Raw genomic sequence first — 12,962 nt, forward strand, 5'->3', positions numbered from 1 at the left:
ATAACAATTGGTCCAGGAGGTTTTAACAGCATGGCTTGTATTATGAAGAAAGTGTGGATACATGTTACAGAAAATTTCCTTGTTTAATGTAATTAGAAAAAGAGTGATCGATCCAATTTTGAGATGAGTTTTATGTAGCTGCCTACACATGTGTAATCTGAAATCATTCATATAATGTAATCATATTCAAATAAGTGCAATATTTTTGACTGTGATCGTGTTAGCAAGGCAGACAGTTATGGTATCCATATCTCATTCATTCCCCAGTGATTTGCGTAAAGCTAGTTAAATGCAGCTGCAAAGCAATACGACTAAGACCTTGCTCAGCGGCCAGAACTTAATGTGTTGCATGGTGGGGAGGGAAAAGCCGATTCACATCCTTCTTATAAGCACTGAAATGTGTGTTGGGTTATGTATAATTTCAGTGTGACAGTTCCTGTTGCATAGACGCCTCTGAGATCACTGGTGGGACTGGATGTGGCACCATCCGTCACCAGTCTCCCTATGTAGTAGTACATCAGGATCTTTTATTTTTCCATTGTTTTGCCTAGACATTTCGTAGCAGCCATTGCGGAGGGGAGACGCCAGACTGGGAGAAGTAGTTCCACCACCACGGCTTCTCCTGTCTCTCTACCCCTGCTTCATCAACGTTTGGCTCGCTGTAGCGCTCAAATTGGTTGTAGGGGTCAAATCGGTCCCATGTGTCCACTGTGGGGAAGAGGTGGTCGTCGATATCCGGCTCCAGGGGAATCTGGGTGCGGGGGTGAAAATTACAGAGCAAAGGCGGTGAACTGATGGTGAACTGGCCGTGCATGTCTTGGGAGCGAGATTAAAAAAATGTGCATGACAGAAGATCCAAACCTGCTCCAAGACAAAGTCAACACGTCCAGCTCTGGTCATGCTGTGAGGCAGGTGAATCCTCTTTGTGACTCTGGAGTAACCCTTAGCTGTGGCAGTCAGGATGTGAGTGCCAGGGTTTATCAGTCGCCAGTAGTCTCCATCTTCAGCTGGTGGCGAGGGAAGCGAGGTCAGAAAAGAACGTACTAAAAGTACAAACTATACTTGGAAATGTCTAAATAATACAAGTCACTAACAGAAAATGTATCCCACTTCCATACCACGGCCAGCACCATGACAAATAGAGAATATGACCATATTTACCTGTGGTGACATCTTTCCTAATTCCCCTGACGGAGATAGTTGCACCTTTTATCCCATTACCATTAACATCCTTAACTACTCCCTTTATTCCTCTGTGGACCTGTTCAGAGAAAGTGAGCATAGTGATCAGCCATATTATTCCTCTGTCCCACCCAGCACCACCTGAACACACTGCACATGTCATTTTCATCATATACAATCAAATGGCATTTGAAGCCTCTAGGAATTTAATCTTCTCTTTCTTTTACACTTCACATTCAGCAAACAATGTAGAAACTGAAGTTTAAACTGGGTTTTTATTTCAGGGACCGAGCCTTTTAACCTTTTATGTTTCCTCTGTCGGTGCCACATTTATGACTTCTGGACTACAGAGACCTTAAATACTTTAGGTACATGTATGAAATGCTTTACTCAATAGACACTGTCTACAATAGAATTGGTTGTATGATCTGTCTTCTCCAGCTGTTCACTTAATCACTCGTATATTACAGTATTATTTACAAGGCTATTGTTTGTCTACCACCATGTTCAGACATTTCAAGAAAGGGAAGTTATTGTCTCAGCTTCCAGGGCTTAAAGCATGATCTGGTTCTGGGATTTGTATCAAATTGAATAAACGTTAGAGTTAAATTATACTAATCCCTCTGTCTGCATTTGATGCAACATCTCCTAAATCTTAGTGAGTTGGTTCTAATTAAATATATATAGTTTTCCTAGCATTTTATTTTTAGCCTCATTGTTCTCAAATTTATTCTAACAAAATGTGCCTGTCAATATCAAATACAGTATCTACTTCAACTTCTTCATGTCTAGATAGTTAAAACATTCTGTTAGCGCAATTTCCTCATAATTTTAAATGATTTGCAAATGTAAATGTAATTGTCACATTGCAATTGGTATGCTGCCTGTCTTGGTCCATTTTAAGGAAAGCTCTTGAATAAAGGTTATGATTATGACAATAATAGTTCCTCTCCTTTTTAAGTGAAACTGCGCCATCACACTCGTTTTTCCTCCCAGTTAAGAAAAACAGATGCTTACAGACTCAACAAAACTGAGCAGAGCTTCCTTATTCCTCTTCCATTCAGGGTAAAGCTCAGCCTCTGAGGGGAACTTGTCACAGCCGAGCTCCACGGTGATCTCTAGACAGTTGGTGTGCAGGTAATTGAAGTCAGACATACCTGCATAGGATGGGAGTCGTACACTTAAATTGAAAATCACAGGAGAAAAGAGCTTAAAGGGTTCTCTTTGTGGTTTTAAAAGTAGCTCACCGCCAGCAAAACTGTACCACATTGCACCGTTGATGATGCCCCTGGTCCGATAAAAGGAGGCTCCACACCTTTCTGTGTCATTGTTGGACATAGTGGCATGGGCATCGGCGTAGGTGCGAGCCAGCTGCTTGAATACCTGAGCAATGGAAGATGTTATGTGTAGATATTGACAGAGTATGGCGATGCAGCATTCGTGTTCTGTTGACCTATAAATATTGATTTCACACCTGTTCATCTGGAGTGGGTGAGAACATCCTCTCCTCTTGCGGATGTCTAGAAAAGTCAAAGGGATAGGAGACCACCAGCTCTCCTCCATGGAGGCTGGCAGACTGAACGAAAGGCAGTGACCTGATCCACTTCATCACAGCGTAGGTCTCTGGTGCCACCTACAGCCCAAAGACAGAATTAGATCATTTCAGGGATCCAGGTTGAAATATCTAATGCAAACAATTCTCCATGAATCATGCGTATAACAACTGACGGTGCCCTACCTTTCCAAACCAGTAGGCATCAGGGATTGGGATGTGATCTATGCGGTAGTGTCTGCTGCGCCGGTTCCGGTAGAAGACGGAGGTGAGGTCGGGAAAGTTGCGGTTGAGGTCAAGACTCTGGGCATTGGTTCGACCGTTGGTCCAACCGTTCAACAAGTGGCCCTGAAACGTTAAGGTTCAAACAACTAGAAAACTTAAAAGCTGCAGAATGATTCAGAATGGGGTTAATTGCAACGGCAATGATGACGATTAGTGGGAGCTGTGATGATGTTAAGAAAACTCTGAGCAAATTACGTGAATATTAGTAAGGAATTCAAGAAGGAACACGTAAGACTACTTCTAATAATTCTATTGTTAACATGTAGACAGGACCATGTATCCGCCATGAGAAGAAGTAGTAAATATAACTATCATTCATTAAGAAAGGAGCATTTAATCTTTGATATTTTCAGCCAAACAATCAAAACCAGATTTTTGGATTATGCAAACAGTTACATGTCATGAACTGTTCCGTTTATGGTGCCATATACAGAACAAATATGGCAACGGTTTGATGTTTTAGTTTCTCCTCTTATACATTAAATCCAACAGCAAATGGTTATATGATACATGCAATCATCATATATGAATATTTCATTCAAAGTATATTCACATTCAAAGTAGGTAGGCCAAATAGTGAATTTTAAATTATATCTTATTAATAAAATGTTTGCATTATGCTGTACATTTCCAATGAAGTTTCAGTCCAGTGAAGGTCCTTTGTAGAATGTAGTCTTATCACGGTGAAGAAATTTAACTACACAATAAATTTGAGACTACACTGTACGTTATATAAATTAAACATTCCTCATAGTGGACCTCTTAAGCTTTCTCATGCTTTTGTCAGTCCTGTGTCGGACAGCTGACACATACTTGGGCATGCACATGATCAGTCTACAGCATAATCTGAATGCAGCTTCATGCAGACCATAATGCACAGTAAGCTAAACACAGCTGAGAGACTTCTACAATTGCTAAGCAAGCCAGTGAAGGAAACACTCTCCATGCAGGGTACAAACAGATGTCCCACTCCCAGAAAACTTATTTTGCAAATTGCAAATTACAAATCCAAATATAAAAATTGCCCTTGTTTTTATATTTAAATTGTGTTTAGTATTTATGGTGTGTTCGCTGATGGTTGAAGACTTTATCTGGGAGTGGGAAAACATTTTGTGGGAAGACATGCAGACAGAATGACAAGAGGTGGAAGACTTGAGTGCTCTGTCATAATTTTATTAACAATTTCACAATTGTTAATAAAATCCCTGCCACCTGGCCATAGGGGTTCACTACAGTGTACCATTTTTTTATATTCCCAACCTAGAGGGCATTCTTCCACCTCCACACCTCAAGCTGAACAGATGGAACAAACAGTGGGTTGAGAACGGATAATGGCAGTTTGTCTTTCGTCCTGTTAACAATATTTACTTCATGGTTGGCGAGCTCCGGGTCATTGCTATCCTCTACCTCTGAGGCGGCCAGCTCATAGCCATCGGGGTTCATGGAAGCCAGAATATGGATGCGAGTGGTGTTGATGATGGTCTGAATTCTGTGGTTTCCCAGAATGTACTCTGAGCACAGATACTGGGCCAGGTAGATAAGCAGCTGACGGCCCAGCACCTCGTTGCCATGCATGTTTCCCACCAACTTGATCTCGGGCTCCACTGCAGGTCATGGGTGGAAGCAAACTTGATTAAAGCTGCGTTCAGTGGCTTTAGCAAAGGCAAAAGAACAGGCTGTCAGGTCAAGTCCGAATGAATTCATAGTCGTGAGACGTGTGAGTCTCTATGGGATTTTCCATTTTAATACATGAATAAAAAAATCATTCAATGCATACTTTCATTCATATACACATATAGTAACTTTAACAATATTCACTTAGAATCACAGACCAATGACCCAGTGAGAGAGACTGATTCCAACACCTTACATAGCTGTGAAAAAAGTCAGTATAGTTAACACGAAATTTGGCATCATCAGGTGATGAACTTCCCAACTTAAAAAAGTTTTTACGCTCCTTCAAACATTAAGATCACACGTCTTATCATTTCCTAGAGGAGAGTCTCGTACCTATTGTTGACATGTGGCCTTTGCTCCATGCTTTACAGTTGTTGCATTTCTTTGTCTGCATGTAGCACACAGCATGGCCAATACACACTGACAAGAATAATTGTTGCAACTTTTTGAAAAACTAAATAAATCACAAAGCTATTTCTGTTTTTCATCTCATAGATCTTTATCAGGCCAGATTTGCTTTCGCTTCAGCTTTGCATTTTTGTGACAATTGAAAAGGTTCTGTCAAATTTTCTTGGTGCTAACAGGGAAACATGGCCACTAGCAGAAACAAAAAACAAGACAGGTAAATAACATTCTGATTTGAACATTTAAATGTCCCTTTCAGGGCTTCAGTCAACTTTGTGTTGTTTGTGTGATTGGTAATTGCTTAATACAAAATGCAAAAAGCAATTGTGATATTTTTGGAGGTGGTTATTATCCAGTCTTTTGTTTTTTTACCTAACACCAGTACATAAGCCCATGGTCTGTACCGGTGTGAACAGTTGCTGTTGAATTACTTGTTGGGATGTCTAGTACAACAACAATGCTGTCCTTGTTGAGACTGAATTGAGATTAACTTCAAATGTGATGCTTCAGTCATCTGAATTTGTCACAGTGGCCATCTTGAGTAATGTTATTTAAGTATAAAATGCATGTTTGATTCTTCTTGTTAAATTGTGCCATATTAAAAGGTGTTCAGATTTTACAGATTTACATTTGATGGCTCTGGAGCCACATATTAATCTTCAGATAAAATGATAAGTCTTTCTACCTTATCTCTTACACTGTAAGCAAGGCATGTTAAACATTTCTCATCATTATTTAAATGATAAAATATCAGTGTTGTGTTAATATTTTGTTTCTACTGCCCCCATGTGGCGAGAAAATGTACTAATCCAGGTTAAGGTGTAACGTGAGATGTGAGTCAGTGTGTGTACACAAAGCAATGAGAAAGAAATCACAGGAGTAATGCCACCACATTATTAACATTGAATTCTATTGTTTTACTCAACTATTTCTTACTCACGTAGCTCATGCTGTCCTGGATTTTTGGAGAACTCAATCACCAGTAGATCCCTGCCCTCAGTGCTGCGTCCGATACTGTAGACGTGAGAGATGTGGGAGCACTTGGCTGCCGTTCTCTTCAGTAAACTGTACATCTGGGTGTTGGATGTGTAGGTGAACTGGATGATGGTGCTGGGTTCCTCGGGAGACAGACTGGACAATGCTAGCTCCTGTCTGGCTGATGGAGGGACACAAGGTTTTAGGGAATAAAAAGGATGTTGATTTCACAGGGCAAATGGCTTGATTCAGTCCAAAAAGCACAGAACAACACTGTCACCTCTACCTTTCAGCCCTGCCAGCGGGTCAAAGCAGCCCTCTTGTTCACTGGCAAAGAAACGGTCACAATCCAGGAAGTAGGGCCAGGCCATCTCAATGGCCTCAAAGGCATGGTAGCAGTCCTTCCTCAGCGCCTCACATGCGCTGCGGCATGGTTTGATCATCTTGTCATTCTGGCAGGGCGAGGCTAGCACCGAGCAGCCTACGAGGCGGATCTCAGGGGAGCACTCGCCGTTGAGAAGGCCATGAATGACGCTCAGAAGGAGGTACTCGGCCCCTGACTCCGCCTCCATACGAGTGCGATGGCCAAGGATGTTGGGGAATATCGTTCTGTATGCACGATGTACAGGATGAATGAACCACTGCATTTACACAGAATCACCACAATCAAGTATATGTGAAAACATTTTGATTTAAAACGATAAGGAGCAATGCCTTAACACAAAATTGAGGACTGATTTCTTAGCATCCCATTAGTACCAGCCTCTGTGACCCACCTACTGTATTCCATATCATTGCAGTATCCTAGGTTGAGCTCTGTGCAGGTAGCTGTTAAGAGACAGAAGAGATAACACAAGACAATATATTTAAAAGAGGGTTAAGTTTCATTTACTTATTTTATTTAATGCGCAATGATCCATATGTCATCTAAAACTTATCTCTATGCTACATATGAATCTGATGAGAAATGCTATGCCATACATGCTATACAGCTGCTATACAGCTGCATTGCTCGGTTGCAATCATATGTTTCCATGTTTCTTTGTGGGAAACCAGTGAAAGATTAATAAGAGCTTCTCCTTGCTATATTTACAACCATCCAGCAGGAAAACTACTGACACTCTAATGAATGGTGCCGAGCAGACCAGTGCACTGTGGAGTCCTTGAAACTCCAGAAACCCTCTCAAATACACTGATTTTGAATGCTGCGTTTCTTTCTAGCTCTGAATAGACCAGACCTGTTTCATCTTGTAGCAGCTTGTATTTCAGCTAGCTTGTCCCTCCAAAGGTCAGGTCATGAGATGATAATTCAACTTCCACTCATGTAACATTTTAGAAAGCTTAAAATCTCTCTCCGTAGTTGGGAAGAAATGTTATTTTCCACATATTTGTCCGTGTATTTTTGATTGCATTCTCTCCACATTGGAAACATTTTAATTAATTAGCCACGTACGTTTTTCATCATAAGCGTTGTTGCTGCATCCTCCTGCAAAAAACAAACAAACAAACAAACAAACATGAAAATATCAGTGGGTCGTCCATCCAACGCTAGGGGGCGACATCTTCAAAAGCACGAAACAAAGCAGGAACTCTAGTTACTGTAATTACTGTTTATGAGCAGCCTGAGAACAACACATCGCAGTGTGCCTGTCTCATTAAGCCATTGTCAAGTTTTGCACTTTGACTGAATCATGTGGATCTTTGCAGAATATTGAGCTGAAGTTTCGAAACACCTGGGACTAAACTCACATGGAAAACATATAACAAGTAAAATAAACTATTTCCCCTACTTACAAACTTTGAATGAGAGCTAAGATCTCATTAACAGATCAGTTGGGGTACATATTTGGCGGAGACGGATCAATGTGTGTTGATACAAACCTTAAATCCTTCATAGTGGTGATAAACTCCACTCTAAGTTCCATGCCACATCGAGTGAGCCATGCATCATAGCTTTAGTGCGCATATGCATGAAGCGGCAGTGTTAACCGAGTGGCCTTACCCGAGATCTCGTCTTCTGGATGACAACTGTTCTGCGGGGCGCACCAACAACTTTTCGTCAAGCACAGAAACAACAGCACCGAAAGCCTTAAATGCATGTTGTAGCGCAGTAAGCTGCCTGACAGCCGCTGTGTGTGATGTGGCAGTGTGTTTGCTTCTTTTCCGTCTCCTGGGCTGGATGTTAATTACCACCCACAGCATGGAAACCTCCTTCCTTTGTCTGAACGGAGCATCCCCTGACCCGAAAAAAAAAAAAAAAAAAAAAAAAAAAAAAGCTGAAGTGAGCCTGGACTGTGGCGCACTGCTGTGCCGATCATATTTCACCTCTTAGAACTGCTGCGTGTGTGTGTGTGTGTGTGTGAAAGAGAGAGAGAGAGAGCGAGCGAGAGCGAGAGAGAGAGAGAGAAGAAACGTGGCTTGTGGGGGTGGAAGAAGTTCATGTCTGCTATTCTTTGACATAATAAAGCTGCCAAAGCAATTAAATGCACGAAAATATTGTATTTATACTCGCACTATCTGTCTTTGTGTGTGTGAAACGTCATAAATCCAGATCTCCACTCTTTGTATTCCTACAATAATAAGCTACTATGAGGCAATAATCGTGAATTTATAATGCGCCTGGCATCCGTTCCCATCATAGAGGTGAAGAGTGAAGAAGTGAAGCACTGAGGATTTCAAAATAAAACCCAGGAATGTGCACGTATTTAAAAGAAACAAAAATCCGATGCACAAAATTCCCTTTATTCCCAAATCTAAAATGGAAAAAATTAAATTAAAAAAAAAAACTTATTGGACAGATTACAGCCCATGTTTGCATGTGGTCATATTATGTGATATGCCACTGATGAATTTTGTGTAGCATTGCAATACGTCTGAAATCGAATAATGATTTACTGGCACATAACAGACTCTGTGCATATCTGTTGCAGTGAAATTTATTTTTAACACTGTGATATAACATTTTAACACATTCTCATAGCCATTTTTACACCCTACTGGTGCCCATTAACACAAACATGTCACTTTAGCTTCAAAACAGTACAATACAATGAATATTTGTCCAGTTTTTCATTGAAACTTGAAGACCTGACAAATTCACTTATACAGTACTTCAGAATTGCAGTTATACCAGTGACAGTACTGAACATGGTGCTGGGCTTTTCATGTAGTGTATCCCTGGAAAAGACCGGACAATTTCTGAGCTCTGCAAAGGCCTTTTATCAGAAGTGATTGAGGTCTCGTTGAGTAGAAGCTGTAACGTGTCTTTAGGAGTTCCTCCTGTGAATGAAGCAGCCCCATGGGCCATGGACCTGTTAAAGCGTCCTTGAGCAATGCATTGTCTTCTTTCCGTGTACTGGGCTGACTTCTGACCCTCATGGAATGATTTAATCCCTTACAAATTAGCATACTGACAGGAGTTCAGGTAATGCTCGCGAGACATTTGTCATCGGCGGAGTCCAAGGTGCTGCTCATGCTGGGGACAGACAGGAAGTACCGATCCTTCCTCGCAAACCAGCTGATGACACTAACCAGAGCCTTCCTGTACTGCTGCCGCAGAAGACAGTAGACAAAGGGGTCGCTGGAGGCCTTGGCATAGAATAAACATTTGGTGGCAATGCCCCAATAGCGTGGGATGTGCACAGAGGGCACCAACTCCACCAACCTGAAAGGGGAAGAAAGTAAAAGGTCAGTTCTATTTGACGTATAGAAAATTATACAAATACTGGGGCTTTCACTTATTTTCTGGTCAAGGTGATTTAAAAGGACTTTTTAGTTTTCAAACTGAGGGTTTACAGATTGCAGTAGAGGCAGTAAAGGACTTAAATTAATTAACTTGACAGTACTTAGTGGTTGATTTTAATTTGTTATTTTTTCAAATGACAAGCATGTCCTTCTATTGTCTGTGTTTTACAATCCATGGTAGCTGCTGCTTGTGCGCATGTTAACCGCACAAAAGCTGAAGCAACTCACAGCAATATCCATGCATTCACAGATAAATCTCATTGTGTTGATACTGTTAGAGAAGTCATCGGTCAACTTTATGGTAGAGTTGGAGTTTTCAGTAATTCCCACACATTTATTTTGCAAGATAACACCACAGACACCACTTAAAAACCAGCTGCCAACCAATAACACAGCAGCAGTGAAACTAAACATTTTGTCTAAGCTAGACTTCAGATGAATCAGAATCAGAATTACTTTATTGATCCCAAGGGGAAATTACTTAGTCAGTTTCAGAACTATCTGTGGATGTCATAAGGTGTTATTGTAAGGAATGCTCAATATAAACTGACTATTAAAAAAGACAGTAAACCATGTAAAGTGTTACCTTGTTATAACATAGGGTGAAAAGCAGAAGATGAAGGAACCAATGAAGATGCAAATCTTCTTAGCAGCACGCTGCCTTCTTTTCTTCTTTTGAGCCAGACACCTCTCCTTCACACTGACAGACACACAAACAGATTAATTCATATCTAAATTTTATAATGAGATGCCCATTTGCTCCAGTCAAATGAAATCTCTCCAGTATCTTGTACCTGGGGTGAATATCAACCAGCAGAAGCAGAGTCTGCACAGTTATGACATCTATCCTCTTGCAGTGCGACCTTGCCACTCTCAGAACTTTCAAATAAGCGAAGCACATGACAAGGAGACAGAGCGCAAAGCTGCTGCTGTGGAAGAGCACCGTGAAGGTCGCATAGGCTTTCAGCTGAGGCGCCCGCCCCGCGTCCAGGTGAACCGTGCACGAAGCGTAAGTGTGACTGTATCCTCCCCAGTCCATCATCAGCTGAGTGAAGGAGAAGGTCAGAGAGTGCACCCAGGAATAGGCCACGATGAGAAACGCGTCCCTGTGGCGCATCTTGCTGGAGTAACTCAGAGGAAACACCACCGCTATCCACCTGTCCATGCTCAGCGCGGCCATGGTCAGCATGGCATTGCTGCCGGTGAAAGTCTCGGCAAAGCTGGCGGCGTGGCAAAACATGTCCCCGAAGGGCTTTGCACTTTTGGCCACCCCGAGATAAGTGGCAGGCATGTTGACGACAGCGAGAAGGATGTTGGAGAAGGAGAGATTTAAGACGAATATTCCGGGCACATGGGACCTTAAGTCTGCGCTCTGGGTGAAGCATAGCAGCACTGACAAGTTTGTCAGCAACGAGACAACAGCTATGACCACAATGGACACTTCGAGTAGGAACTCCGGTATGCTCATCTCTCGAGACTTAGAAGCAGTTTTGGGGAGAATACTGTGGGGAGTCCGCCATGCTCTCTGCTCTTGCCCCCCCACCAGGTGTGATGGATGGTCGCTGGCACGTGTGAGACGCGCTTGTGGGAAGAGACACGCAAAGAGAGAGGCGCTCACAGAGAGCTGTCCAGTGCTGAAATATCCCAAGATATCCTGTTAGTCTAAATAGGTTGCTTGATGTATCCAGGAACTGTCTGACTCTTGGTCGCGCTCCAACACCTCCACTTATCACATTTGATAAGTCCAAAGTGAGAAGCTGTGCAAACCAAGAAGTGCTCTCTCTCTGTTTACTCTACGGTCATGCGCACTATCTGGCGCCTCCTCTCTCATGCCGTGCGCCCTGCACGTGCAGTCGGTAGCTGGCTCATGTGAGGCTTGAACAATATTCACGCAAGCAGGAGTTAATATGAAAGACGAGAGACGTCTTTATTTAACTGTGGTGTGTGTTTGTGTGTAAATCAACTGGTTTATTGGTTTATATCCGTTATTTGACAAACAGCATATATTTTATGGATTTAAACACCTGTCAGTGAATCAGCATACACACATAGCCACAGTTGAGCTGTGACCACAGTGACACACACACAAACACACACACGCACACACACACACGGAATCACTCATCTCCATAGCAACACCAAATCTCTGATGGCTTCATCACTCTTTGAACTTCATCTTACTGATTTGTGTTGATCTCTCCTCATGAAAACAGCCTGCAAGAAGCCGTTTGTCACATTTAAATCCACCTCTTGAAACCCCAAGCCACAGTCTTACTGTTCCAATATCAATAAAAATTCCAGTGCGCACCCTAAATTTTCTTGTTTTCTGAAAATGTTTAAATGTGACTAAGGCAATTATGCCATTAGGCAAACAATATAACCGCATGAACTGTGTTTCGCTTCATTTCTCCATCACCTCTGCAAGCCTATAGAGTGTGCTAGTATGTGGCAATGCGTGGGCTGCTTTTACATTCCATTGCATACTGTATGTTGGGGATGATGGCGAGCTGTGTTGCTTTCCTTCCCCAGCCCCCCCACATCCTGCTTATTCCCACTGCCACCAAAGGCTGCCATCGTTTTAATGCTATATTTTATTTGGGCATCTTGTAATCTTCAGTGGTACGGCTGTCTCTGAGCATGTGAACTTAACGGGTGTGGAAGATAAACCCCTGTTGTTGCTAAGAAGAAGAAGGAGGGAGGGAAAACAAGAGGAACAGAGGCAATGAGAAATCACCCTTCAGCCAGAAGGAACCCTCTTAGTGATCACGTGTTTTCTCTGGGTTTTCTCTGGGCAGGAGATGTGGTTATGCAAGCAAGAGAATGCCGATGGAAGGAGCACTTAAGAAGTCCACCCGATTCTACCCTAAGCCGCTGCCCCTGGTCGTATGAGTATGTATATGATGTGAGTATGTTTGCCATTACATAATATTGCAGTTCCCACGGTTGGTAACACAGTATGGAGCTTTCTCACACCTTATTATCGCCTTAGTTCAACTAGAAAGTGATTTAGGTCTTTATCCATCTGTCCATCTATCACTCTCTGCTGCACACAAGTCATCTTTGATTCCCTGTGGGTGAATTGTGTCCAAGACAAAACCACATCTGATGCCTTTCCCAACTGCCTTCACCCCAGGTGTATTTT

General features: G+C 42.2%; 2 protein-coding genes across 3 annotated transcripts; both read right to left on the minus strand.

Annotated features, from left to right (window-relative positions):
- Positions 1 to 64: 64 nt before the first annotated feature.
- Positions 65 to 8,324, minus strand: cpz (carboxypeptidase Z). 2 transcript variants are annotated; one of them, XM_047579591.1, is made up of 13 exons: positions 8,079 to 8,324; positions 7,530 to 7,562; positions 6,853 to 6,904; positions 6,363 to 6,685; positions 6,042 to 6,257; positions 4,427 to 4,623; positions 2,921 to 3,082; positions 2,657 to 2,815; positions 2,430 to 2,565; positions 2,200 to 2,339; positions 1,162 to 1,261; positions 862 to 1,007; positions 65 to 751 (listed from the first exon to the last, which is right to left on the minus strand). In XM_047579591.1, the coding sequence occupies exons 1-13, from the start codon at positions 8,173 to 8,175 to the stop codon at positions 548 to 550; spliced, it is 1,965 nt and encodes a 654-aa protein (XP_047435547.1). In that variant the 5' UTR covers positions 8,176 to 8,324; the 3' UTR covers positions 65 to 547. The 2 variants fall into 2 exon arrangements, with proteins under 2 accessions (XP_047435547.1, XP_047435546.1); XM_047579590.1 differs by having other exon boundaries at positions 4,388 to 4,623; positions 8,079 to 8,323.
- Positions 8,325 to 9,008: 684 nt separating this feature from the next.
- gpr78a (G protein-coupled receptor 78a) lies at positions 9,009 to 11,510 on the minus strand. Its single transcript, XM_047579592.1, has 3 exons — positions 10,615 to 11,510; positions 10,407 to 10,520; positions 9,009 to 9,740 (listed from the first exon to the last, which is right to left on the minus strand). Exons 1-3 carry the CDS (start codon positions 11,286 to 11,288, stop codon positions 9,497 to 9,499), a joined length of 1,032 nt encoding a protein of 343 aa, XP_047435548.1. The 5' UTR covers positions 11,289 to 11,510; the 3' UTR covers positions 9,009 to 9,496.
- Positions 11,511 to 12,962: the final 1,452 nt, after the last annotated feature.

The sequence above is a fragment of the Mugil cephalus genome, chromosome 2 (assembly GCF_022458985.1).
Source record: "Mugil cephalus isolate CIBA_MC_2020 chromosome 2, CIBA_Mcephalus_1.1, whole genome shotgun sequence".
NCBI lineage: Eukaryota > Metazoa > Chordata > Actinopteri > Mugiliformes > Mugilidae > Mugil > Mugil cephalus.

What these genes read in the sequence shown, in the direction of transcription:
- gpr78a (XM_047579592.1), bottom strand. Translation starts at nt 11,288, where the DNA reads ATGAGCATACCGGAGTTCCTACTCGAAGTGTCCATTGTGGTCATAGCT. An exon ending in CTGGTTGATATTCACCCCAG is followed by an intron (nt 10,521 to 10,614) that starts GTACAAGATACT and finishes TGTGTCTGTCAG; the next exon opens with TGTGAAGGAGAGGTGTCTGG. An exon ending in TCACCCTATGTTATAACAAG is followed by an intron (nt 9,741 to 10,406) that starts GTAACACTTTAC and finishes TTCCCCTTTCAG; the next exon opens with GTTGGTGGAGTTGGTGCCCT.
- cpz (XM_047579590.1), bottom strand. Translation starts at nt 8,175, where the DNA reads ATGCATTTAAGGCTTTCGGTGCTGTTGTTTCTGTGCTTGACGAAAAGT. An exon ending in ATGCCTACTGGTTTGGAAAG is followed by an intron (nt 2,816 to 2,920) that starts GTAGGGCACCGT and finishes TTTGGGCTGTAG; the next exon opens with GTGGCACCAGAGACCTACGC. An exon ending in CACCCACTCCAGATGAACAG is followed by an intron (nt 2,566 to 2,656) that starts GTGTGAAATCAA and finishes TCCATTGCTCAG; the next exon opens with GTATTCAAGCAGCTGGCTCG.